The following is a 24,696-nucleotide window of genomic DNA, read 5'->3' as shown; positions in this document are numbered from 1 at the left end:
CAATCTGGCTAAAACAATAACTTCCAAACTTAAAAAAAAGGATCAATCGTTTTAACAACCCAACTGGACTATAGTCCAACAAAGATTTGAAACATTTGAGGCTTTGGCTTGAGGTTCATGTTTGTGAACTGTGTGTGTGTGTCAGTGTGTGTGTGTGTGTGTGTGTGTGTGTGTGTGTGTGTGTGTGTGTTTGTGTGTGTGTGTGTGTGTGTGTGTGTGTGTGTGTGGAGATGGACTGATTTCGAGCTGCTTGGAGTATCGGATTTTCTGAAAATTATCAACCACGCTGACTTTAAACTTATTATGGTCAAGAAAATATTTTTAGCTTTCGTTCTTGTTGCTCAAGAATCATTTGACTTAAGACAGGAAGCGGCATAGAGTACGGCCTTGTCATATAGTCCAAAACCTAAACGGGCCTCCAGAGCAGCATCGCCATCATCATCGTCATCCTCCGTCTTCATGATCAATATATATATATATATATATATATATATATATATATATATGGTCCAAAATTTGTGGTATTTCATGCCATGCTCTCATGATGACCTCAGTTTCGATACCCCTCCACTTCCACGCTTGGGGTGAGTCCTGTCGAGGTTTTCAGTGTCGGCAGATTCATGGGGTAGAGGGACGTGGTGGCAGTCTCCACTCTGCGGGAGTCGCTCACTCCGAGTCAATCCGTCTGGCTCTGCGACTGAGTCATTATTGTCATCAGTAGGGGGCATAGTACGTGGTGTCCAAAGTACTTTAAATCAGAACAGGCACTGCCAAACACCACCGAATTGACTCAGCAGCAGTGCAGCCTCTCCTCTGGTGTGTGGCCTGGCGACCGAAAATCGATGGTTACCTGTGGACTTCCGGCACTGGACTGCTACAGACGAACCCGGATGTGGCTGTGTATAGGGGACTCGGAATGAGCGGCGTGGGAGTAATGCCACTGAAATGATGCAGATGGTGTGGCAGCAAGAACAATAAAAAACTAACCCCAAAACAGAAAGAAATCGTTTGACTGACTAAAGACTTCTATGAAATCTGGTATCTACTTGCACTAACAAGAGTTCGAGTCAAGGTTGCATAGACATATTTTTGGTCTGCCAACCACATCATATGAACAGGTAGCATTGTTTTTTGCTTGTTTTCGATTTTGTTTATTTGTTTTTTGTGGGTCATTATCTCCAAATCGTATGACAAAACAAAACTAACCATAAAAATACTCGAGCTGTTTTATGTACATAATTATGGGTGTAGTCATGTAGCAATAGTGCCAACATGTCACTTTATAAAGTTATCAAGCTGCTATGTTACATACTGATGATATGCATAAACATATCACTATGTGAAAGTGTATGCTTGTACATGCGTGAGAGCATGTCCGTATGTGTGCATGTCCGCACATAGTTTTTGTCAGTGCATGTAACCAGTCAGCTGCTTGTGGAAAAAGGAAGATGGAAATAGATTTGCCGCGCCCGAGCGTGTAGAAGAAATATGGTTATCAACCTTACTACTATGCCAAACAAAAGACCGAACTGCTCGTGATTCTGACTGCTCGGAACTGTGGGAACAATGTTATGGCTTAACCATCTGAACATTTCGATCCAGATTCTCCCTTGACGTCTGCAAGGTTAGAGTCAGTCAGGAACAAGGCCACCGACCAAGCTAGACGATTTACAGATAGACATGGCGAAAGCAATCTGTGTTTTGTCCGGTAGCACGGAAGTCAAAGGAGAGCTGATCTTCACACAGGTAAAGTGAACTTTCAGTGGTGGTTCTTGAAAGGAGTTAAGTGTCTGTAGCTCGATGAAGCGTATCTCGGTTAGGTTTCTATGTCAACAAGTCCCATGTCTCTTCCGTCACATTCAATGCGTCGTGTCTTCTTTTTGAGCCGGAGTGCTGCTTTAGCTGTGCACAGACAAACAACAAAAAAACAGGACATAGCTAACTTAATTACTACTTAAGTTTTTGTCATCCTGTGTGTGTTCACGACGTGCTGTTCGGATGATGACGGGCACTGCACTTCGCTAACCCTCGTGGAGTCCTCCACGTTTTCTTGATTCGTTTCTGCATGGATATATTCCTATCGACGTTAGACACATTCGAAAACAAAACAAAAACGGAAACAAACCCAAAATGGCATGGTAAAGCAAGCACCGAGATTAAACATGCAAGAAAAACGAGTTGGGGTGTAGGGTCAAGGGCTCAGATGCTGAGCTTACTCCGAGACGCGACGACGCACGTGACTCAGCATAAGTGGGGGTGTTGGCCATTTTATATTATACAACCTTCGTCGTGGGTGATTGCAACCTACGTCGTGGGTGATGTACTTAACTGCAAAGATACTTTATAAAACGGGTATTTGACGTTAGAATCGGCACGGGTGCAACCAATACCAACAGTCTATCTGGAAACTTAAAGGAATGGGCCGAAGGTTTCTATGGAGTGTGGATACACGAGAATGGATGGGTATATATATTTTTAAAGATATAAAACCATCCTTTCTATCGATATATGACGAAGAGCCTTTTCAAGCCATTTGTGTATGTGATTTGACGCTGACGCCATAAATGGATGATTCAATCCAGCAATGAATAGCATGAATCAGCAATACAGAAAATAAATTAAAAACAAATTGATACTCCCCAAACTACCGGTCTTGTCAATCCATTGTTTTTATAATTTTAACAACTTACAAACATGATGGGAATATTTTAAAGCTAGATGGCATGCACACATTTTCCATATTTCTGCCCAAAACTAGTTACTTTTCACGTTTTTGTTTTTTTCCACTTTCCACGTTTTTGTTTTTTCCACACTCAGACCTAGATGAAATGTCCAGTGAGTGCTTGCTTTGAGTGTACTTTTTGCAATTATTATGAATTAATCATAGCACATGGTCTGTGCAGGACAAAGAGAAGCATAACAAATGCTCACTTTTCTTATTACTTTGTCTTCCAAATCGTTCATTTGTGAAAAAAGATGGTTGAAAATCTTAACTGACAGAATTGTAGCTGTTAAGAATGTTCTGGAAAAGACACTTCAGAAGATATTTTTTTCCCTTTATTTTTTTAGTTGTTTTGTGTACCCACTGTCTGATATGAATGCACACAGGAAAAGAAAAAACTGAAAACCAGGGACAGATGGACATTCTGACATTTTTACACTGTTATTGACTTATGTTAATGTCAAACTGAAAAGGGATGAAATCAGTCAATGCTAGCTGACTGCCATTCTCCTATCAGCAAAGAAAGTACACTGACAGAAATTGGCAGTGTTTACATGCAGTTTGAATTTCACATATTGAGGCAGACTATCAAAAATGTTGACATTGTTTTATTATTAATTTGATCCTGAGACGGTCTCTGTGATGAGCTGTAAGTTTATAATAACATGCTTGTATTGGAGGCTAATTTCAGAATTACTGCTGTTCTTGGACGAACACTTCCTACGAACAAGTGGATTGGCCATTACAGGCTCTTGCACTTAATAATTGAAGTCTACATTTCTCAGACCGGCCGACATTTGTTGCTCCATATAATTATCACATAATATTGTGTAAGGGTGATGAAGAAACAAGTCATTGTTTATGCCAGAATCCATTTTTCTTTTTCTTTTTTGAGAACATTTGGATCCACAAATACTATGTATTGAAGAATCCTATAAAGAAATTGTTTTTTGGCAGATTGATTTTTTTTATGGATCCACTCAAAATATTTTTTGAATATTGAAGTGGATGACGGGCGCAATAGCCGAGTGGTTAAAGCATTGGACTGTCAATCTGAGGGTCCCGGGTTCGAATCATGGTGACAGCGCCTGGTGGGTAAAGGGTGGAGATTTTTACGATCTCCCAGGTCAACATATGTGCAGACCTGCTAGTGCCTGAACCCCCTTCGTGTGTATATGCAAGCAGAAGATCAAATACGCACGTTAAAGATCCTGTAATCCATGTCAGCGTTCGGTGGGTTATGGAAACAAGAACATACCCAGCATGCACACCCCCGAAAACGGAGTATGGCTGCCTACATGGTGGGGTAAAAACGGTCATACACGTAAAAGCCCACTCATGTGCATACGAGTGAATGCAGAAGAAGGAAGTGGATTTTAACCCCACCCAGCCCACAGTCATAGTTTGTAAGTTAAACATTTCCAAGAACAAAAAAGAATAAAGTTATTAGAATTATGTATCCCTAAATGTTTGCAACATTTATCTTGTATCCCTAAAGTTTGTGTCTTATTTGCCTAGGAGGGGGACAGTCCCACCAAAGTGCAGGGTGAGGTGAGAGGATTGACACAAGGTGACCATGGCTTCCACATCCATCAGTTTGGAGACGTCTCCAATGGTGAGAACACACTGCCAGCAGCACTTGTTACAGTCAGTCGCTGAGTCCCGTATTTTGACATGTGCCACACAGTTTCCACAGGCTGTCATTTGTAAGACACGTTTTTTCGTGTATGATTCATATTAATCATAGTGGTGTACTTGGTGAGCTTAGAAAACCAGGAATAAAGGCAGACTAATCCTGAAAATATGTATCCATATCATCATCAAATTGAACTGCATTTATTCGTATTTCTATTTTTGTATTTCTTCACTTTGTTAGAAATATTTGTGCGTCAGAGACTGTGTACTAGGTAACAGCTTTAAAATTTACTTTATACAGGTTTATGTTTTATACAGTTAGTTCATCACTTATACAAGAATACTGTTTTAGAAATAGAAATTACTGTTAACGGTGATGAACCACACACTGTATCACCACCATAGGCTCACCCCAGTTTCTGTATGGTCCTTTTGGTCATGCGCATTACCACTGTGGCTTTGTGTATGCATGTGGTCTGACTGGCCCATGAGCTCCCTGTTTAGGCCATCACTTGGGTGTGTGTGCAGATGTGAGTATCTTAAGCCCAAGAATCTGTTTGTATACATGTCAGGTGTGGGTGTGAAAAAGTTTCGTATCATAGCAGTTATTGCTTCAGTGTTTGAAAGTATATCATTATATGGTTATTGCTTCAGTGTTTGAAAGTATATCATCATATGATTATGTGATATCTCTGTCTATAATTATAATATAATATAATAGTATGTTATGGTCGTGTGTGTTAATATTTTATGCCTGCATTGTGTGAAACAATGTTTGCAATTCTTCTGCATTCATGTCTTAATAAAAAAAAATTTAAAAAAAGATTTAAAAAAAAAGTTTTTACAATTATGTTTCCATGTGGTTTACATGTCTTATGTTGTGACAACGCACTTAGTCGTATTTCTCTGCTATGAGGTATTATAAAGTTATTTTTATCTGGTGAGTCCCCTGATGGTCCCCACAGCTCTGAGCTCTGTTGACTGAAGCAGCATGCATTTGTGAAATTGATGTGCTCTGTGTGTGCAGGTTGTGCATCAGCAGGGTCCCACTTCAACCCTCAAGAGAAAAAACATGGAGGCCCCACTGACACTGAAAGGTGAGTCAGTCTACAGACACTTACATTTGTCATGACAAGATAGGGAATCAGATTTATGAAACAAGAGACTATATTCCACTTCCATTCTACCCCCCATCCCTGAAGCCTTTTTCATCATTCAGCCTTTTACTTCTTATCAGGCTGTTCAGCCAACAAAAACTTTCTTCAAGGTGTTTCTTGAAGGAAGAGTGGAAGGTGGTTGAATGAGTCACACCTGATTAAGATACTCATTCGCCAATGGTGTGTGTCCATCGAGATCGATGATGACCATCGTTGTCATCCAGCTGGGGGATGGGGGGAGGGTGGTGGGGGGGGGGGGGGGGGATGCTCATGAATCTATCTGTGAGTGCGCAGATGGCTGAATAGTCCAATCTGCGCACGAAATGTTCGCTGACAGTTGGGGCAGACAAGAACAGGCATATCATTGTCAGGGAGCTTGTTTGCCCGTGACTTTCTGGCCTGCCTCTTCTGAACAGCTGCAGCAGTCCTGTTGGCCTCGCACAACTTGGCACCTTTGTGCACAGCAGTGCGCCATTTGTCACGGTCCGCTGCAGATTCCTCCCAGGAGTCAGGGTTGATATCAAACGCTTTCAGAGAGACTTTCAGAGTATCTCTGAAGCGCTTCTTCTGACCTCCGTGTGATCTCTTCCCTTGTTGCAGCTCGCCATAGAAGAGCCTTTTGGGCAGCCGATGGTCTGGCATGCGCGCCACGTGTCCAGCCCAGCGAAGCTGGGACTGCATCAGGATGGTGAAGATGCTGGGAAGGGTGGCTTTTGCAAGCACCTCCGTGTCTGGGGTCCTGTCTTGCCACTTGATGTTCAGTAGCTTCCTTAGGCATGTTGTGTGGAAGTGGTTCAGCTTCTTGGCATGTCGTTGGTACACTGTCCAAGTTTCGCAGGCGTACAGTAGTGTGGGGAGAACTACTGCTCTGTACACCTTTAGTTTGGTCTCAAGACCAATGCCTCTTCTGTTCCAGACATTTGCATAGAGTCTACCAAAAGTTGCGCTTGCTCTTGCAATCCTGACGTTCACTTCATCGTCAATGGTCGCATTTTGTGACAATGTGCTGCCAAGGTATGTGAACCGCTCCACCACACTGAGTCTCTGACCGTTGACTGTGATGTTGGGCTCAACGTGGGGTTTCCCTGGGGCTGGCTGATGGAGAACTTCAGTTTTCCTCGTGCTGATGGTAAGGCCGAAGTTCCTGCTGGCAGTGGCAAATTTGTCCACGCTGAGTTGCATGTCAGCTTCAGATCCAGCGTTGAGGGCACAATCATCAGCAAACAAAAAGTCTCTGATGATGTCTGTCATGACCTTCGTTTTTGCTTGAAGCCTTCTGAGGTTAAACAGCTTGCCATCTGTTCGGTACTTTAGGCCAATTCCAACATCGCCATCTCTGAAGGCATCAGTAAGCATTGCAGAGAACATGAGGCTGAACAGTGTTGGAGCCAGGACGCAGCCTTGCTTGACACCATTTGTGACAGGAAAAGCAGCAGATGTTTCACCATTGTCCTGGACTCGAGCCTGCATGCCTTCATGGAATTGGCTGACCAAGGAAATAAATTTCCGAGGGCATCCGTACTTGGCCATGATCTTCCACAGTCCCTCTCTACTCACGGTGTCGAAGGCTTTAGTGAGGTCAACATAGGTGGAGAACAGAGCAGCATTTTGCTCCTGACATTTCTCTTGCAGCTGCCTTGCAGCAAACACCATGTCGGTGGTTCCGCGCTCTTTCCGGAATCCACATTGGCTCTCAGGCAAATGACCTTGGTCAAGGTGTGCTGTGAGGCGGTTTAGTAAGATCCTGGCAAGTATCTTGCCTGCGATAGAGAGCAAGGAAATGCCCCGATGGTTATCACAGGCTTGCCGGTTCCCCTTTCGCTTGTACAGGTGAATGATAGATGCATCTTTGAAATCCTGGGGGATCGTCTCTTCTTTCCACATGAGTGAGTACAGCTGATGGAGCTTCTCAGTCAGCACAGTGCCTCCATCCTTGTAGACCTCTGCTGGTATGGAGTCTGAGCCAGGTGCTTTGCCATTCGCCAATATAGTGGGTGTGAATCCTGGTCTTACCCATGCTATCAGTGTGACTGGAAAATGAAACTGATTTTCACTATTTGGATGAAGCGGTAAACCAAGGTCCTGTGTGCAGAGCACACTTGGTGCACTGAAAAATAATCCATTGCAACAAAATAATTGTCATCTGGCAAAATCCTGCAGAGAAAATCACTCTGATAGGTACACAAATATATGTATGCACTCGAGGCCTGACTAGTGCATTGGATTACACTGCTGGTCAGGCATCTGCTTTGATGTATAGTGTATAAGGACTTGTCCAAATGCAATGATGCTTCCTTGAGAATCCAAAACTGTTGTCACTTTTTATGGACAGGCTGTGCTATATGTTCAAAGCCATGAAGAGAATGAATTAGCCAGTTCAATCCCACACAGTTGTGACAACACATATTTCTCCCTCAGTTATGTGGAGTCATTGGGGTGCAGCACAGAACTGTTCCCTAGATTCCTCTAGGTCTGTGTTGTGAGTCAAAGCCTGGGTCTCTGCATATTGTTCCCCGCTCCATCACGCCATTTTGTCAGTTCATTGGTTTTTCTGGTGTCCCCTACGTCTCCATCCCTCATCATTCACTGGAGGTTTGTTTTAGCAAAGCCATTGGAACTTGCTACATGGCCATCCCAACATACTTTACTTTTCTGAAATGTCAGCAGAGATCTTTTCTGAACTGATGCCAGCAGAGATCTTCATGTGGTCCAGTGTGAACACAAACGTACAAAATGCACATTGTACCTGTACATAGAAAAGTGAATAATACATGTTAACATATGATTTGGTGTCATATACTGTACCATGTCAAACTGATGCAAACTAGGCCTATTGGTTTGCTCTGCTTGGCCAAATTTCGCGCGGCTAACAGTGAAAAGATGGGCCCACCGCTCTCAGCCAATCAAACGCCTCTAAAAACTATAAGCGCTTAATCATTCCTTTGGCCAAGGCTCTCCACGCCATCTTGTCAGGTTTACGCTCTGTCTCGTCTTACGCTTTTTTCGGCTGTTCAGCGTATCCTTTTGGCCTTATTTTGTTGCATGCGGCTTGTGTTTATTGTATTCTTACATTCTGTGTACTCGATTCGACTCGGCACCCTCGATTCGTTCGATTTTTTCTGCCTCTAAGTCGATCCTGTCTTTCCTTTCTCTGTTGGGGGTCGGATTTTCGCTGGGTGCCTAAGCGCGGGTTCCATGCCTCGTGTGCCATACCACGAAGGCAGGGAATCATGATGCTGGGATTGAGACTCGGTAAGAGACTCTCCCAGGCCCGGAGCTCATGATTCCTCCCGATACGGACCGCGGCGAGGCGTCGTTAGACGCTGATCGCGGAGGCGACGTTCGTACCAGTAAAACGGTCATGAAGGGGACCGGGGGGAAAGAGGTACGAGCGTCGCCTCCCGAGGTGTCCCAGCGCGAGGCAGGGAGAAGGGGGAATGGCAAGTCATCTCCGTGCTGTGGGGACTCGCAGCTAGGCGCGGTCTCCCGAGGGGAGGCCGCGCCCGGCCATTACCCGGGTCCCCACTCGGAGACGGCCCTCACGTGCCCCATTGTTGTTCCCCCTCCTCCCTTCTCTGTCGACCCCCCTCCCCCACCTCCTTTTGGGGGGGGAGAAAAATTTGGTTCCGGGGGGGGATCTCTACTTTGCCCACCCCGGGCCAAGCCACCCCAGTCTCCCCACGGGAGGGGATTCGGGGCGCGTGGCAACCTGCTCTGCAGGTCTTCCCGCTATCCGGCCGGTCTCCCCTGCTGGGGGAGGCCCGTGCGTGTCAGGCGGTTCCGGGCAGTCAGCCCGCTCGTCTTCGGGCGGGACTGACACCCAAGTCGGACCTGACCTCCCTCCGACTTGGCCAGGTTGTTCCCTTCATGGAGGTCAATGCACCAGTGACCCTTGGGGTTTGGGTCACAGTATGGCTGGTGCCCACGGGTAGTTACCCCCATTCTACCCGTACTGGGGCGCATCTAGGATGCACACTGGGTTGCCGGGAGCACCAAGGGCCAGCCCCTTGTCCGCTCCCCACCGGACCCAACCCAGCACATCTCACAGGGTGACACACACAGCCCCGACAAGTGGGATCGACTTCTTGTCGGTCAGGTCGAGTTCCTCGACCAATATTGCCACTCTGTCCACAAATCGGGCCTCTGTCAACCCACAGGTGACCACCACGGTCACAACGGCCTCCTTGTCAGGACCGACGGCTGCTCAGGGGCCCTACTCGGCCCGGCGGAGCCGGCAGTCCCCACCTGCCCAGCCCTCGGTCCTACAGTGAGATGAGTGGGTGTTTGTCCCCACACAGCACTCGTGGGTCACTCTTGCATCCAGGGACGCCCTCTCTGAAAAGGTGTGGCACCCACCATCCCAAGCATGGTTGGACCTACGGTCCACACGCTCCCCACCCGCTTCAGGTGTCAAGGACATAACAGTGGCGGCCATGGTCCCGGCTCGGGATCGTCCTAGCTCATCCCGCTGGGCTGACCACAGCTCACAGGACGCCCCAGTGGGTACATCCACTTGGGATGGCACCCAGCAGGGGATGGACTGCGAACAAGAGTGGGAGCCCCTGTCTTCGGATGAGGACGAACAAGCAGATGAGCACTCTTCGCCCATATCCCAGGGGGGACAGATTGAGCCCGTGCCTCCCTAGGGACCAGCCTGAACCAAACCCGGACTTTGCCGAGCTCATACTGACCCTCCCCAATAGGGCCACGTATGCCGAATCAGTCCCTCAGGCTACTTTGTTACCTTTGACCCTCCTTACGCCATGTGACTCTAACTCCAGAACCACAAGGCAACTCAGAGTGCCAGAAATGGTGCAGGTATGGCTTATTAAGTCAGCCTGCACTGTCAGGGGTGCTGCTTCCATCCCTCCTCCAGGCAGGGAGTCCCTCTCTGCCCCGGGCGCCTTTTCCCCGGGAAAGTTCTTACAGATTCCTACAAGTGAGGGTTGTGGTCCTGGTACACACAGGACCACCCTGCCTACAGCGGAGCAGAGCCCTCCGCACAGGACAGGATGTTGGTCTCACAGCGCACCACCTTCCCCACTTCAGCTAACCTATCCTTTAAAACGTTAGCAGAGTGGGACAAATTGGCCCGCCGCTGTCCCCTCGAGGTTTCCACGGCGTACACCTTCGACACGTTCCTTCACAGGGCCAATGAGCTGTGCGAACAGTGTCCAGTTAATCAGGACAAGGGGTCTCCTTCCTCTGTCCCGCCGGGCCTCTTCACCGACCAGAGGTTACACGCTTTTGGCAATAGGGTAGCATCTGGTCTCACGGCAGCTGCAGACACAGCTACCAGCCTTCACTTCAATACTGTGCTAGCGCGGCGTGATGCCATTTTCAGCCTCTCTAACATTCCTGTGGAGGAGAGGGCTGCCCTGCGGTCCATCCCAGCACAGCAGCACTCCCTCTTCGGCCAGTTCCCGCTCCATTTTGTCAGCCACAGGGCAGAGACAAACAGGGAGGTGGCCTCATATTTGGCCCACACCTCTCATGGGCTCCAGGGTTCTATGCCATTGAAGAGACTGGCCACCAGGGCCCCTCCATATACCACGCCGCCTGTCAAGGCAGCGTGTGCCGAATCAGTGGCAGAGGAATAAACCACCTTAGGTCTGTCCAAGCCGACCGGCCATGCCCAAGGCCAGAAGGCAGCACCCCCAATGACTGGGCCCCAATTCAGCACCGCCAGTCGTTCAGCCCCTCCAAGTAGGAAACTTGTCCCGGCATGCACATCAGTGGTGTGCTCTGGGACTCAACGACGGGATTATGTCGGTGCTAGAGTCGGGGTACATGCTGTCTTGGGTGGAGGATCTCCCCCCTCTAAAGATCCACTCTTCCTCTCTAGATGCCCAGCTCGACGGAGCAGGAGAACGTCCTAGAAAAAGAGATATCGCACCCACTCCTCATGGGGCTATATCTCAACTCTCGGACCGGGCCCCGGTTTTTACGGCTGGTTGTTGGTGATTCCAAAGGTCTCGGGAGGGTGGAGACCAGTTTTGGACTTGTCCCCCCTCAACAAATTCCTCCCCAAAATCAAACTCAAGATGGACACACAGGCACAGATTCGGGAGACCATCCAACAAGGTGATTGGCCTACCTCTATCGATCTGGAAGATGCTTATTTTCATATACTCATCCATTCGGCATCCCGTCGGTACCAGAGGTTCGTGTGGAGGGACAAGGGGATCCAGTTCCCGGCCCTCCCATTTGGTCTGTCCCTTGCCCCTTTCCTGTCTACCAAGGTGGTGCGGGAATTGGTGTCCATCGTCCGCTCAGAATCCATTTGTCTCTGTGTGTACCTGGACGACTTGCTTATCCTGGCCCAGTCGCAGGCCCGGTGCCTGAGTCATACGGCCAGACTTCTAGACCTTTGCTCCCAACTGGGCTTCCTCATGGACCAGCAGATATGCGATCTGTCCCCATGTCAGTCCTTCGACTTCTTAGGGATGAGATTCGACATGCGGTCTATGATAGTCTCTCTGGCGCTAGATCACTGGTACCGTCTGGCAGGCCTCCTCAGCCACTGGCGCCACTCCTCCCAAGATACAGCGCAGACACTTTCTTCCCTCTTGGGCATGATGGAGTCCATGGCACCTCTCATTCCCCTGGACAGGGCTCTCAAGCGCCCTCTCCAGAGGGTACTGAGTTTACGCCGGTCCCAGAGCACTCAGCCATGGGATACCCAGATATGGCTGGGCGAGTGGTTCCTCGAGGTGACATCAGAGTGGTTAATCACCCCCTTTGGACACAGGGGGTGCCCTTAGCCCCACCTACTCTTCAGGTGGCACTCTTCACAGACGCCTCCTCCCTGGGCTGGGGAGCCCACATGGACTCACTCTATGCAGCAGGGACTTGGTCCCCGGAGGAGCGCCTATGCCACATCAATGTTCTGGAACTGGAGGCATTCGCAGGACTCTCCTGCACTTCATGGGGGAGGCCACTGGCAAGACCATCCGCTTGTTCACGGACAAGACGACGGTCGCATGTTATGTGAACAAATGGGGGGAGCGCACTCGGCAGACCTCTCAATGCGGACTGAGGCTCTCCTCCGTTTGGTGCCACAGCAAGGGCATTGCACTTTCAGCGAGACACTGAGCAGGAAAAACCAACTTCTTGGCAGATGCTCTTAGCAGGCCCAAGAGTGTCATGCGCACAGAGTGCACCCTGGACAAGGACAGCCTTCAGGGGGTGTGGGAACAGTGGTTTCGGCCGATGGTGGACCTTGTTCAACAAGAGACTTCCCACTTCCGTGTCTTCGGTTGCCGACCCAGAAGCGTGGGCAGTGGATGCTCTCTCTCTAGATTGGAGCAGTCTGATTGCCTCCGCGTTTCCTCCCTTTCCAATTCTGTCCAAGGTGATACGGAAAGACAGATTGGAACACCCGCAGCCGATCCTCATTGCGCCGAAATGGCCAGCCCAGACCTGGTTTCCGGACCTTCAGTCCCTGACACATGTTCCCACCCCTGGAACTTGAAATCTCATCTGCTGAGGCAGCCTCACTCGGGCACTCCGCATTCCAATCCTCAACTGCTCCACCAGCACGCATGGCTGCTGTGCGGTCGGAACTGTCAGCATCACCATTGAAGTCCTCGACCCCTCGGTCGGCCTCTGTGTTGGCTGTGCTGACCCAGGGGTCTGCCTCCTCTGACCTCCTCTCCATAGTCACCAGAGCAAGGAGGCAGGGAATGGAGACTTTGTATGACTTTCGCTGGAAGATATGGTTGCGGTGGTGTACAGCTCAGGGCATTACCCCTACGAACCTTACGAGCATGCAGCTGGCCAACTTTCTGGCTCTCTGCTCCTCGGTTCATCCTGTCTGCTAGTTCTGTGCGAGGGTACAGGTCTGCCTTCTGTACCACAATGCAAACAGCTAGGTGGTTCCGCCTTTGAAGTGGATTGCCTGCTCAGAGGGGTGGCTAGGGGTGCCCCTCTGAAGGAAGCTAGAGACCCCAGAAGAGTGCCCCTCTGGGACTTGTTCCTGGTGCTGGATTTCATTCGAAAACAGCCCTTCCTACCATTGGGGACTATTCCTGTTGACATCCTCACCCTCAAGACCACTTTCCTTCTGTGGCTGGCCACAGGCAGTCGTAGAAGTGAGCTGCACGGGCTTAGTGGAATGCCACAAGATCTGGCCTTCCACAGAAATGGTTCCATCACTATTCGTTTCCTTCCAGAGTTTCTGGCTAAGAACCAAGACCCTGAGGTTCCTTCCCCCTCTCCGAGGGTCAGACCTTTGTCTGATATTCTTGCCCAAGATGATGAGGATAGGCACCTGTCCTGTTCGGTGTCTCAAATATTATTGGGATAGGTCTCGCCATAGGCGTTCTTCTCAGAGGTGTCTGCTCATCTCCCTCAATGAGAATTACAAGAAAGACATCGCTGCAGGCACCATTTCCCGCCAGGTTTCCCAAGTCATTCGTAGAGCCTACTCTCATGCACACAGGGATATCAGCTGTCTTCATCCCAGGGCACACGAAGTGCGGGCCATAGCTACTTCGGCTGCTTTCCAGCACTCAGTGCCAACGCAGCATGTCTTGGAGGCAGCCTTCTGGCCGTCTGAGAATCCCTTCATCAACTTCTACCTCAGGAATTTCCGTATGACCAGGGCTGACGGTTCCAAGGGGATTTCCTTTGTCGCGGCTAACACTGCCGTCTCAGTTACAAGGGCTCCCCATATGAACCAGTAGGCGTTGCCCGCCTCCATTTGCTTTAAATTCTGCATCAGTTTGACATGGTACAGTATATGACACCAAAAGGAGGAGTTTGTATTATACTCCATGTTTGGTGTTAAATATACTTACCATGTCAAACTCGAATGCCCGCCCGTCCATCCCCGCGTCTCCGCCGTGGTTCTCATGGGGCATTTTTGTTCATGGCCACGGAATGATTAAGCGCTTATAGTTTTTAGAGGCGTTTGATTGGCTGAGAGCGGTGGGCCCATCTTTTCACTGTTAGCCGCGCGAAATTTGGCCAAGCAGAGCAAACCAATAGGCCTAGTTTGCATCAGTTTGACATGGTAAGTATATTTAACACCAAACATGGAGTATAATACAAACTCCTCCTTTTAATTACACATACTTAACCTTGACCCACTAGTGCAGACTCCAGCAGGGGTCTGACATTCCTGTCCTGTGCAAACTATTACCCACCTATGCGGAGAAAACGAAAGAAGCTACGGCTGATAACCTCCCTAAGTAGGATACCTCCCCTGTGTATCCCTGACTAGCGCCCTCTTTTTCCTGTTCTGTGCTCTTCATGGCTAGTTTTTTTGGTTTTTTTTTTGTATTTTCTGTCTGTCGATTCTCTGGCATTCTTGTTTATGATTTTGAAGTTTTGTCTTGTTGGGTTCTGCACCAGAATCCAAACTGGTACAATGCACATGCAGAGGCGTATTTTCTGAGTTGCCAGTGTCTTGTTTTTTGCCCATATATTACAAAGGCAAAGTAAATGCATACCCCACTCCATTCTTATAATCTACTACTGTCAAAATAAATGTAACTCTGCACACACACCCCCCCTCCTCACTAAACCTTGGGCAAAGTAAATGCATTTTGCCATGTTCCCCTCAATTGCTCTATTGGCAGTTTTTATAAAATCAGTCAAAAATATACCTATTTCTGTATCCTTTTTTTCTTGCTTTATGATTTGTACACTCCATGTATTGTCATATTTGGTTTCTTTGTCTTACTCATGATAATCAGAAAATCTTCACTTTTTTTGGTGGTTCTTCTGGTACGTGCATGTTTTCAAGACTGACCTAAAAGTAACACCAAAAAACAAACAAAATGTTTTTAAAGGCACATGCAGGCATGATGCATTCTCACCAATATTTTGTGTCTTTGTTATTAATGGAGAAATGTTTAACTGAAGAGTGACACTGTCAGTGTGTCAGTAGTGATGAATGATAACTGGATCTGTTTCAGGCATGCTGGAGACCTGGGGAATATTGTGGCCAATGAGGATGGCACTGCCAAAGTTGATATCACCGATGCTCAGATTCCTCTTTCGGGGCCAAATTCCATTATTGGAAGATGTCTGGTTGTGAGTATTCTGTCTTACTTGATAATAATAATAATATTAATAAATAGTACTTATATGGCGTACAACATACCGTAAAGTTTCGTCTGTAAGCCGCAACTTTTTCTCCCAGCTTCATCCTCTGCGGCTAATAAATGATGCGGCTAATTTGAGGATTTTAATGATCCTGGGAATGTCACGTTCTTGTCTATTCCAGCCATTATACACCTAACTCACCCAATGTCGTCACCTGCCCAGTACCGTCGTCTAAACATGTGCTTCCTATGGATGCAGCCATTGTTGTTTACATAAACGATACTCTCACGAGATTCACAGCCTCGTTTTCGGCAGTTCCTGCCATGCATTTTGAACTTTTCAGAGTCCGATTTGCTTGAAGTTTGACAAAGTTGTGAATTTTTAAAGTTGCAAGACGAGTTTGATGATTGCCGAGAGCTTTAGCATAATCTGGACGCCGATTCTGAAGATGACTTTGAACCGGTTTAAAGATTTCTGTATGAGAATCTTGTAAAAATTGTTTGAACTGAGTGACCTAGATATCGACTGACCGAGTTTTGCCGACAATGATAGTGAAATTGGTCACTTGAATGTGAATCGATTGTCGGACCTCCGAAATCATGAATCAAACACCTACATCCGAAATCGATACTGTCAGTGAGTTAGTCTTGATTTCACGGATATTTATTGGTGTTCTGCACGATCTTCCTGATTGTGCTAGTTCAGTGGAGCATACTACTGATTTGGTAAAGTTTTGCCAAAGTTTTGAAGTTTCAAAGTTGCAAGATGAGTTCGATGACTGTTGATCGTAGTAGCATAATCCGAACAACTATTCTGAAGATGATTTCTGCGTGAGAATTTTGTAAAAGTCGGTCGTACTTAGTGACCCAGACATCCACTGAGTTTTACCAATATTGAGAGTGTAGTTGGTACTTGCGTGTGAATCGATCACCGGACTTCTGAAATCGTGAATTGATCGCCAGACCGTCGGAATCGATACTGTCAGTCATTGATTGCACCAATACTTATTGGCATTCTGCACAATCTTCCTGATTTTGCTAGTTAAATGGATTATACTTTTCTTTTCATTATGGAGAAAATACATGTCAGGTAGGTTTGTTTTTTGTTTGTTTGCTGTTGTTTTTCTCCCAACCATTATAGGAAAACACACCATCCCTCAAAATGAAAAGAACATAAAAATCAGCATGTTCATTGTTGGAATTCAACTTGAGTAAGAAAACGAATAAAAGATGATGTGTTAGAAGTCACTGCAGATCAGATAAACTTAATTTAAAGAAAATCATACTGTAATTTAAAGAATTTTTTTCAAAGTTGACCATCAAATTTGATACATTAATTTTTTTTGTGTAAATACAAAGCAACATGAGCCTGGAAACAAAAATATTTCTGCTACTTTATTTTATGTAGAATGCAGGAAAAATAAACATGTGCAACAAAAGAATGTAATTATATTTTTAATCAATGTTTATAATTACCCACTATCGAAAATCGCAAGAGGTATTCACCTTGGCATGGGATTTGAGGGTTGATTAGTGCTGAGCGACCTGGGGGAAAGAGGGCTAAGCTTCCCTTCAAGTTCAACTCACCAAAATCATGATTTCTGCCCATGAATTTTTGGATGAGCTTCAGGCTAGTGTGCTAACTGTTCACAATTTAAAAATCAAATCTGCACACATTAAAGCCTTCAGATCAACATTCAGGTCTACTCTGCTCAAGCGCACACCCTCATCATGCCGTAAACATGACGAAATGCCTATGATGCAGCCTTCAAATTGAAGGCGATCGACCTAGCAGATGACAGTGTAAGCAACAAACCAGCAGCGATCTCCACCATACGTTCATGTTCATCAAGTGAAAGTGAGGCTGAAGTCAGTGACAAGATGGCGGAGAAAGCTGCGCTGGTTCTCTTAATTTGAACACTGAAGACACAGGTTTCAGTGGATTCAGTGAGTAGGATGATGTTGAATAAATTTGACTATCCCTAAGTTATGGATCTTATTTTCGTTGTGTTTATTTTTTGTGTGTGTGTGTGTATGGAACTAGTAGAATTTTCGCTTGCTTTTCTTTGTGTTGTTTCCGCTTGTGTTTATTTCATAACCTACAGTATTGACAGCTTTTCTGAAGTATCAGTATGTGTTCTGGTACTGGTAATAAGTGCGGCCTTTATGTGTATGAAGTTCAGTTTTTTTTTCAAAATTTAGTGGGTGCGGCTTCTATACCAGTGCACTCAATAGACCAAACTTTACAGTACCTCTGCACATGGAAAAAAAACCCATGTGTATATAAACACCAAGATAATACTACAGATTGCAGATATGAACAATCGCACACACCCACACCTACACAAAAAAAATGCCCTACACATGTACACCTGTTCAAGTACACACACCCACCCATTCTACACGATGATTTCAGTAGTGTGAAAAGGGGTAAGAGGAGGAAGAAAATGCAGACAATTAGCTATGCTTCATCACACTCAAAGGCCTATTTGAACAGATGGGTTCTCAAGCTTGTTTTGAAAGAGAACATGGTTGGTTCTGATGTCAGTCATTGTACAGTACAGGGTCAACAAGAGAGGAGATTAATCTAGTTTTAAAGTGAATACCTGAAATGCCTTTATTTGAAAAACTGGCATGTTTATTGGTCCAGTTTAATCATGTGTTGTTTTGCCGTATCTGATGCAGTTTCTCTTTATGGGGTTATGCTATTCTTTGGGGAGAATAAAATGGATGAAACAAATTAGGGAGAACACACCCAGAATTCTGGTCAACAGGGGGGTTTGATTTTTCAATCTTTTAACCAAGTTTAACCTTCGAGTATAGACTGATACAAACAGCTTGGGAAGGATCAATACTCTGCAGCATAAGATCTATGTTTTATGATCATAGCTAAAAGTTGTTTCCTTTTTTAGCAATTAAGAATTTTCCCCAAATGCAGTAATTTTGATCAGGCATATGCTGATCGACATGTGCTTAAGAATTTTTGTTTTTGAATTGGCCCATATTTATTCTAAGCTAAAAGGCTCCCAACAAGAAGGTAGCCAGAGGCTGCAGTACTGAAAAACATGAACGAGGCCATAGGTGTTCATTTTGGTGATCATTGTGTCCCAACCCCAAACACGCACTGCCACTCCTATCAGGGATGAAGACAGAACATATTTCTTTTGTTCACTCAAACTGACAAAAATGTTAACTGTGTGCAGACTTGATCTTTAACCAAAAAAGTGTTTTTTGTTGTTTTTAAGAACCACACCAGATTAAAGTCTTTATTGCTGCTTTTCTGCTTTTACAGCAGGAATCTGTCATGTGGACTGAAGATAATTCAGAAAAACAACTTTTCTTTGTCAGTTGTGTATGCATCATTTTGATGATTAACACAGATTGCAATTGAATTTTGGGTCGCTGAATGCTTTTCATCCAAGCAATATCCAGACTTTAATGATGCTGTACGAACCCTGTAGTGTTTGTGCAGATACCAATCCTGTAGTGTTTGTGCAGGTATTAACCCTGTAGTGTTTGTGCAGGTATCAGCCCTGTAGTGTTTGTGCAGGTATCAGCCCTGTAGTGTTTGTGCGGGTATCAGCCCTGTAGTGTTTCGTTTGTGTGGGTATCAACCCTGTAGTGTTTGTGTGGGTATCAACCCTGTAGTGTTTGTGTGGGTATCAACCCTGTAGTGTTTGTGTGGGTACCAACAATGTAGTGTTTGTGCGGGTATCAATACTGTAGTGTTTGTGTGGGTATCAACCCTGTAGTGTTTGTGTGGGTATCAACCCTGTAGTGTTTGTGCAGGTACCAACCGTGTAGTGTTTGTGCGGGTATCAATATTGTAGTGTTTGTGTAGCTACCAACCCTGTAGTGTTTGTGCGGGTACCAACCCTGTAGTGTTTGTGCAGGTACCAACCCTGTAGTGTTTGTGCGGGTACCAACCCTGTAGTGTTTGTGCAGGTACCAACCGTGTAGTGTTTGTGCTGGTATCAACCTTATAGTGTTTGTGCAGGTACCAACCCTGTAGTGTTTGTGTGGGTACCAACACTGTAGTGTTTGTGTGAGTACCAACCTTCTTGTGTTTGTGTGGGTATCAACCCTGTAGTATTTGTGTGGGTATCAACCCTCAACCATGTATAGTGCTTGTGTGGGTACCAACCCTGTAGTGGTTGTGCGGGTATCAACCCTGTAGTGTTTGTGTGGGTATCAACCGTGTAATGTTTGTGCAGGTACCAACTGTGTACTGTTTGTGTGGGTATCAACCCTCTTGTATTTGTGGTGTTTGTGCAGGTATCAACCCTGTAGTGTTTGTGTGGGTACCAACCGTGTAATGTTTGCACAAGTACCAACTGTGTTCTGTTTGTGTGGGTATCAACCCTGTAGTGTCTGTGTGGGTATCAACCCTCAACCGTGTAGTGTTTGTGTGGGTACCAACCGTGTAGTGTTTGTGCAGGTACCAACCCTGTAGTGGTTGTGCAGGTATGAGCATGGGTCATTGAATGAAGTGTTGTGTGATTGCAGGTGCATGCTGGTAAGGATGACCTTGGCAAGGGAGGCGATGATGAAAGTCTGAAGACAGGCAATGCTGGGGCGCGTGTGGCCTGCGGAATCATTGGCATCACCAAGTGAATAAGGCGCTTGTGTTGCTAGACGCTGTTTGTCCAGTGCTCTTACATGTCTTTGAAAAATCATTGTTTATTGTTAAATGTTCCCTGGTTCTATTTTACGGTTGAGATTCAACATATTTTTCAGGTTTTTTTGTTTCACCATTCTGTAATGAAGATATTATCTCATTATTTTTGTTCAGATTTGACTTGCCAGACTTGTCCTTTGTCCTACAAACTACATCTCATTTCACTGACATGTAACCAAAACCCAGAGAGAGAGAGAGAGAGAGTGGATGTCTTGGATATGGTAACTCCAGTGAGTTCGAGTTGCTGGCTTGTTTGCTAATTGTTAAATTATTCTTTAAAGAGTAGTCATTTTATTCAGAGATCTAAATAGATTTGGGAATAAACATTGAAACCTTGGACTGAACTGTTGGTGATGTCTGAAATTTGAGAGGAAGTGATCCCCATAAGTAGCTAACATAACCATATACTATCATTGTTGCAATTGAATATTGTTGGTAATGAAATGGAACAAATCAGATTTAGTTAGTGCGAAAAATTAGTAAGACTCTCAAAGATGGTTTTGTAAATAATGGGTTCCCAGTGTGCATATCAGATTTTTTTGTAGCCTATTCCATTTTTGCCACCCTTCCCAACAATCCTCTTTTCCCCTAACTCCATCATCTATTTGCTGCAGACAGCCCGTGGACAGATAATAGGAGCATTTCTAAGTCTTGCAAACTGTTGCAACCTGCCTCTGAATTGAAATTTCCTCCCTCCATACCACCACAAGCCACATGTATATGAGCAAGTACTGTGAATTCACTGCCAACAAGCAAGGTTTGAGACAAATGAAGCATATCATGCAACAGGCTCTCTAAGGAATCCCTGTCCAAGTGTAAAGTCATCTTGGTCACAGAAGTTGTTAAAAGAATGCTTCTGTTGCAGGTGCTCTGGTTTTTCTGCCAGCTTGTGAAGCTGCTCTTCGGCTGGTATGTGACTGTGAGGTTGGGCTATGTCCATCTTATGTTACATCATGCTTCACACAAAATTTCACACAAAATTTGTCTGTTTCATATTGTGATCATTGAAATGCTTGTCATTAAAGCAAGGAAATTCCACAAACCTGTTGTCAGTGTAAACACTGGGAGTGTAGCTTTATCAAGGTGATGTAAAACATTCTCATTAAATCATTTCCAAACTTAAGTTAAAAGCTCTGTTGTGAAGGTGAAGTGCAAGTTGACGACTGCAAACAAACCAACCATGGTATGTCTTGAGGATTTACACTGGCAGTCGAAGGTCAGTTCACCTGAAGAAGACTAGGTATGGTGTCAATGGATCAAAAATTTGAACACATTCAACATGCACCGCATATAAGAAAATACAAGTAGTCCAGATTCAAATCTTTGTGATGGTATCAGAAAATTGAACTGGACAGTTCCCTTGATGAAAACAGTTTTCTCCCTCAGTCAACACACAGTATAGTAAAAAGGGCCCTATTGATAGCACAGATGATCAGTAGTATGTATATGACCAAACTTGCCACAACAGTGGTGTATCTGCAGCATGGTTTGAACCATACTGGTTTAGGGTACATACATACTGCACATGCCCAGAAGCTGTTGGCTAGCTGCCCTCAGCCACAGACAATAACACTGTTCATGCTTAACACAGAAAGTGGTTTGGAACCGTCCTCAGCGGACGATAACCAGAATGAACTTTGTTGAGATCCATCTGATATGACTTCTTGTGAAAAGATTGAAACAAGTGAATCTGGAACTGTGTGTGGAGAAATGGAGATCAACAATTAAACTAATTGCCAGATCCAGCCTGGTTTATAAATTTGAGGCTTTATCATCCTGTGTGAGTGATCATTTTAGTCTCACTTACCACAAAGCAATTTTCCGTTACTGTTATTTCATTTTTTAATCAGGTATGAAGTTCCACAGCAAGGTAGGTAAACGAGTTCAACTCGTTGACCAATCGGCAAAATACGGAGCATGCCACACAGCCAAATTCGAGATGAATCTGACTTGTGCTGTTTGAACACCTCTTGCTCTCTCATTAAAAAAAAATGATGTGTGTTAATGTGGGCAGCTCACTCTCACACATGAGAAAAAACTACTATGTGTGGATGTGGGCAGGGTGAGGATACCACCAAAGCAGCCTTATTTATAATAATAATAGCAAAATAATAATGGTATTTATATAGTGCTGTATCTTGGGCAGAGACAAATCAAAGTGCTTTTGCACCAGTCATTCACATGCATGCATAACTCTAAAACTGGAGAAACTGAAGACAATTAAGAGGCAGGGAAGGGAGGCTATTTTGGGAAGAGGTGGGTTTTAAGGCCAGACTTGAAAGAGCTGAGTGTGGAGACTTGACTAAGTGAAAGAGGAAGTTCATTCCAATTACAAGGCCCAGGGACAGAGAAAGAACGGCGGTCAACAGTCGAGTGTTTGAATCTGGGTGCGCGTAAACGGAGTGGAGCCGAAGCCGATCGTAGTGAGCGAGATGGAGTAGAGGTGAAGGCAGCTTCAGAGATTGGAAGGGGGAGATTTGTGAATACATTTATAACATAGAGTGCTGATCTTGTACTTTATTCTGTGTGATACAGGGAGCCAGTGGAGATGTTGCAAGAGGAGTGATGTGGTCAGATCTTTTCTTTCTGAGGACGAGTGGGGCAGCAGAGTTTTGTATGCGCTGAAGGGACTGAATGGATGAAGCAGGCAAACCAGACAATAGAGAGTTACAGTAGTCAAGGCGAGACAGAATGAGATAAAATGACAAGTCTTGATAATGCGTCAATGGACAGTTATTTCAGGATGGAACTGAGCGCCGCAATTGACAGTAGCAGGACTGACATGTCTGACTGATAAATTTTTGCATGGACAGTGTGTTGTGCCGAGGTTCCTGACTGAACTGGTAGGAGGGATGGATGTACTGCCAAGTTTGAATGTGGGGGTTGTGATGGAATAGAGTTTTTGTTTAGTTCCTATGATCATTGCTTCAGTTTTGTCTGCGTTCAAAATATTTCACCTCTGACAACCCGTCATCATCCCAATCTGCATAATAAAACTACATATATAATTTGTATTGTATTTTAAACCTTATTCTCTCACACACAACTACTCACACACTTCCTCTATCCTGTCCCTGAACTCCTATTAGAAGGATGGTTAAACTGTGTGGAAGAGAAAGAAAAAACCCCAGCTGATTAAAAGAAAATTGTTTCTTCTTTTTTAAAGTGAGCATTTACAACCCCCTTCCCATTCCCACAAATATAGTCACACTAATGCCACTGCCACCACTTTTTTTTTTTTAAATGAGGACTTGACAGTTATAAGAGAAACACGGCTGCAATCTACTGTTGATTTTCAGAGGATTTCTTTTATAACACAAGTCTCAAAACTGATGCATGACATACTGTTGGATGCAATATGCTTGCACTGAAACAAATGAAGCAAAGGTACTCGTTCAAGATGCCAAAATACTTCTTTGCTTTCAGAGTATGTATGACCAAATTAAAGTCACAAGGCAACTTTGAATGTTGAAGTGATATATGTGAAATACAAAAACTAAAAACAGCCATCTTTTCATGTTTAAAACTTGTTATTAAGCTATTTATCTTTCTTTTTTCTTTTTTTTTTTTTTTTTTTACTAGAGTACAGCTTCCTCAGGCTGAGGTAGTGGGATATAAGAATTTTCTTATTCCTGCAGCATCAGTTGGCTCTGACCAGTATGTTGCATCTATGTGGTATGTCAGCCATCTGACTTTTAATTTCTTTAAATATAAAACAGATGAGTAGCATTTATATATGAAACAGTTTACACACTGGGACACCTCCACGAAAGTGTGACCCCAAATTTCCCTCAACAGTTTTCCTGAAACAACTTTTTCTTTCCTTTACTTTCCTACACATTCACCAGTTAACATGACCGACCCCAGAGTCCCCACCATGACTGACCCCAGAGTCCCCACCATGACTGACCCCAGTGTCCCCCATGACTGACCCAGGTGTCCCAACATGACATCCCAGTGTCCCCACCATGACTGACCCCAGTGATCCCACCATGACTGACCCCAGTGTCCCCACCAGGACTGACCCCAGTGTCCCCACCATGACTGACCCCAGTGATCCCCACCATGACTGACCCCAGTGTCCCCACCATGACTGACCCCAGTGATCCCACCATGACTGACCCCAGTGTCCCCACCATGACTGACCCCAGTGATCCCACCATGACTGACCCCAGTGTCCCCACCAGGACTGACCCCAGTGATCCCCACCATGACTGACCCCAGTGTCCCCACCAGGACTGACCCCAGTGTCCCCACCAGGACTGACCCCAGTGATCCCACCAGGACTGACCCAAGTGCCCCCCAACATGACTGACCCCGGTGTTCCCAACATGACTGATCCTGGTGTTCCTATCATGACTGCACCCAGTGTTCCCACCATGACTGACCCCAGTGTCCCCACCATGACTGACCCCAGTGATCCCACCATGACTGACCCCAGTGTCCCCACCA

General features: G+C 45.6%; 1 protein-coding gene across 1 annotated transcript; it reads left to right on the top strand.

Annotated features, from left to right (window-relative positions):
- Positions 1-1,591: 1,591 nt before the first annotated feature.
- Positions 1,592-20,583, top strand: LOC143282670 (superoxide dismutase [Cu-Zn]-like). The gene is made up of 5 exons (XM_076588339.1): positions 1,592-1,746; positions 4,241-4,337; positions 5,385-5,454; positions 15,438-15,555; positions 20,073-20,583. The coding sequence occupies exons 1-5, from the start codon at positions 1,681-1,683 to the stop codon at positions 20,178-20,180; spliced, it is 459 nt and encodes a 152-aa protein (XP_076444454.1). The 5' UTR covers positions 1,592-1,680; the 3' UTR covers positions 20,181-20,583.
- The last annotated feature ends 4,113 nt before the right edge of the window (positions 20,584-24,696 follow it).

The sequence above is a fragment of the Babylonia areolata genome, chromosome 6 (assembly GCF_041734735.1).
Source record: "Babylonia areolata isolate BAREFJ2019XMU chromosome 6, ASM4173473v1, whole genome shotgun sequence".
NCBI lineage: Eukaryota > Metazoa > Mollusca > Gastropoda > Neogastropoda > Buccinidae > Babylonia > Babylonia areolata.
The sequence above is the reverse complement of the archived record's forward strand: the minus strand, read 5'-3'. Positions and strand labels throughout refer to the sequence as shown.

Coding starts and splice junctions, on each gene's coding strand:
- LOC143282670 (XM_076588339.1), top strand. CDS start 1,681: ATGGCGAAAGCAATCTGTGTTTTGTCCGGTAGCACGGAAGTCAAAGGA. Junction 4,338..5,384: donor GTTTGGAGACGTCTCCAATG/GTGAGAACACAC, acceptor CTGTGTGTGCAG/GTTGTGCATCAGCAGGGTCC. Junction 15,556..20,072: donor TTATTGGAAGATGTCTGGTT/GTGAGTATTCTG, acceptor GTGTGATTGCAG/GTGCATGCTGGTAAGGATGA.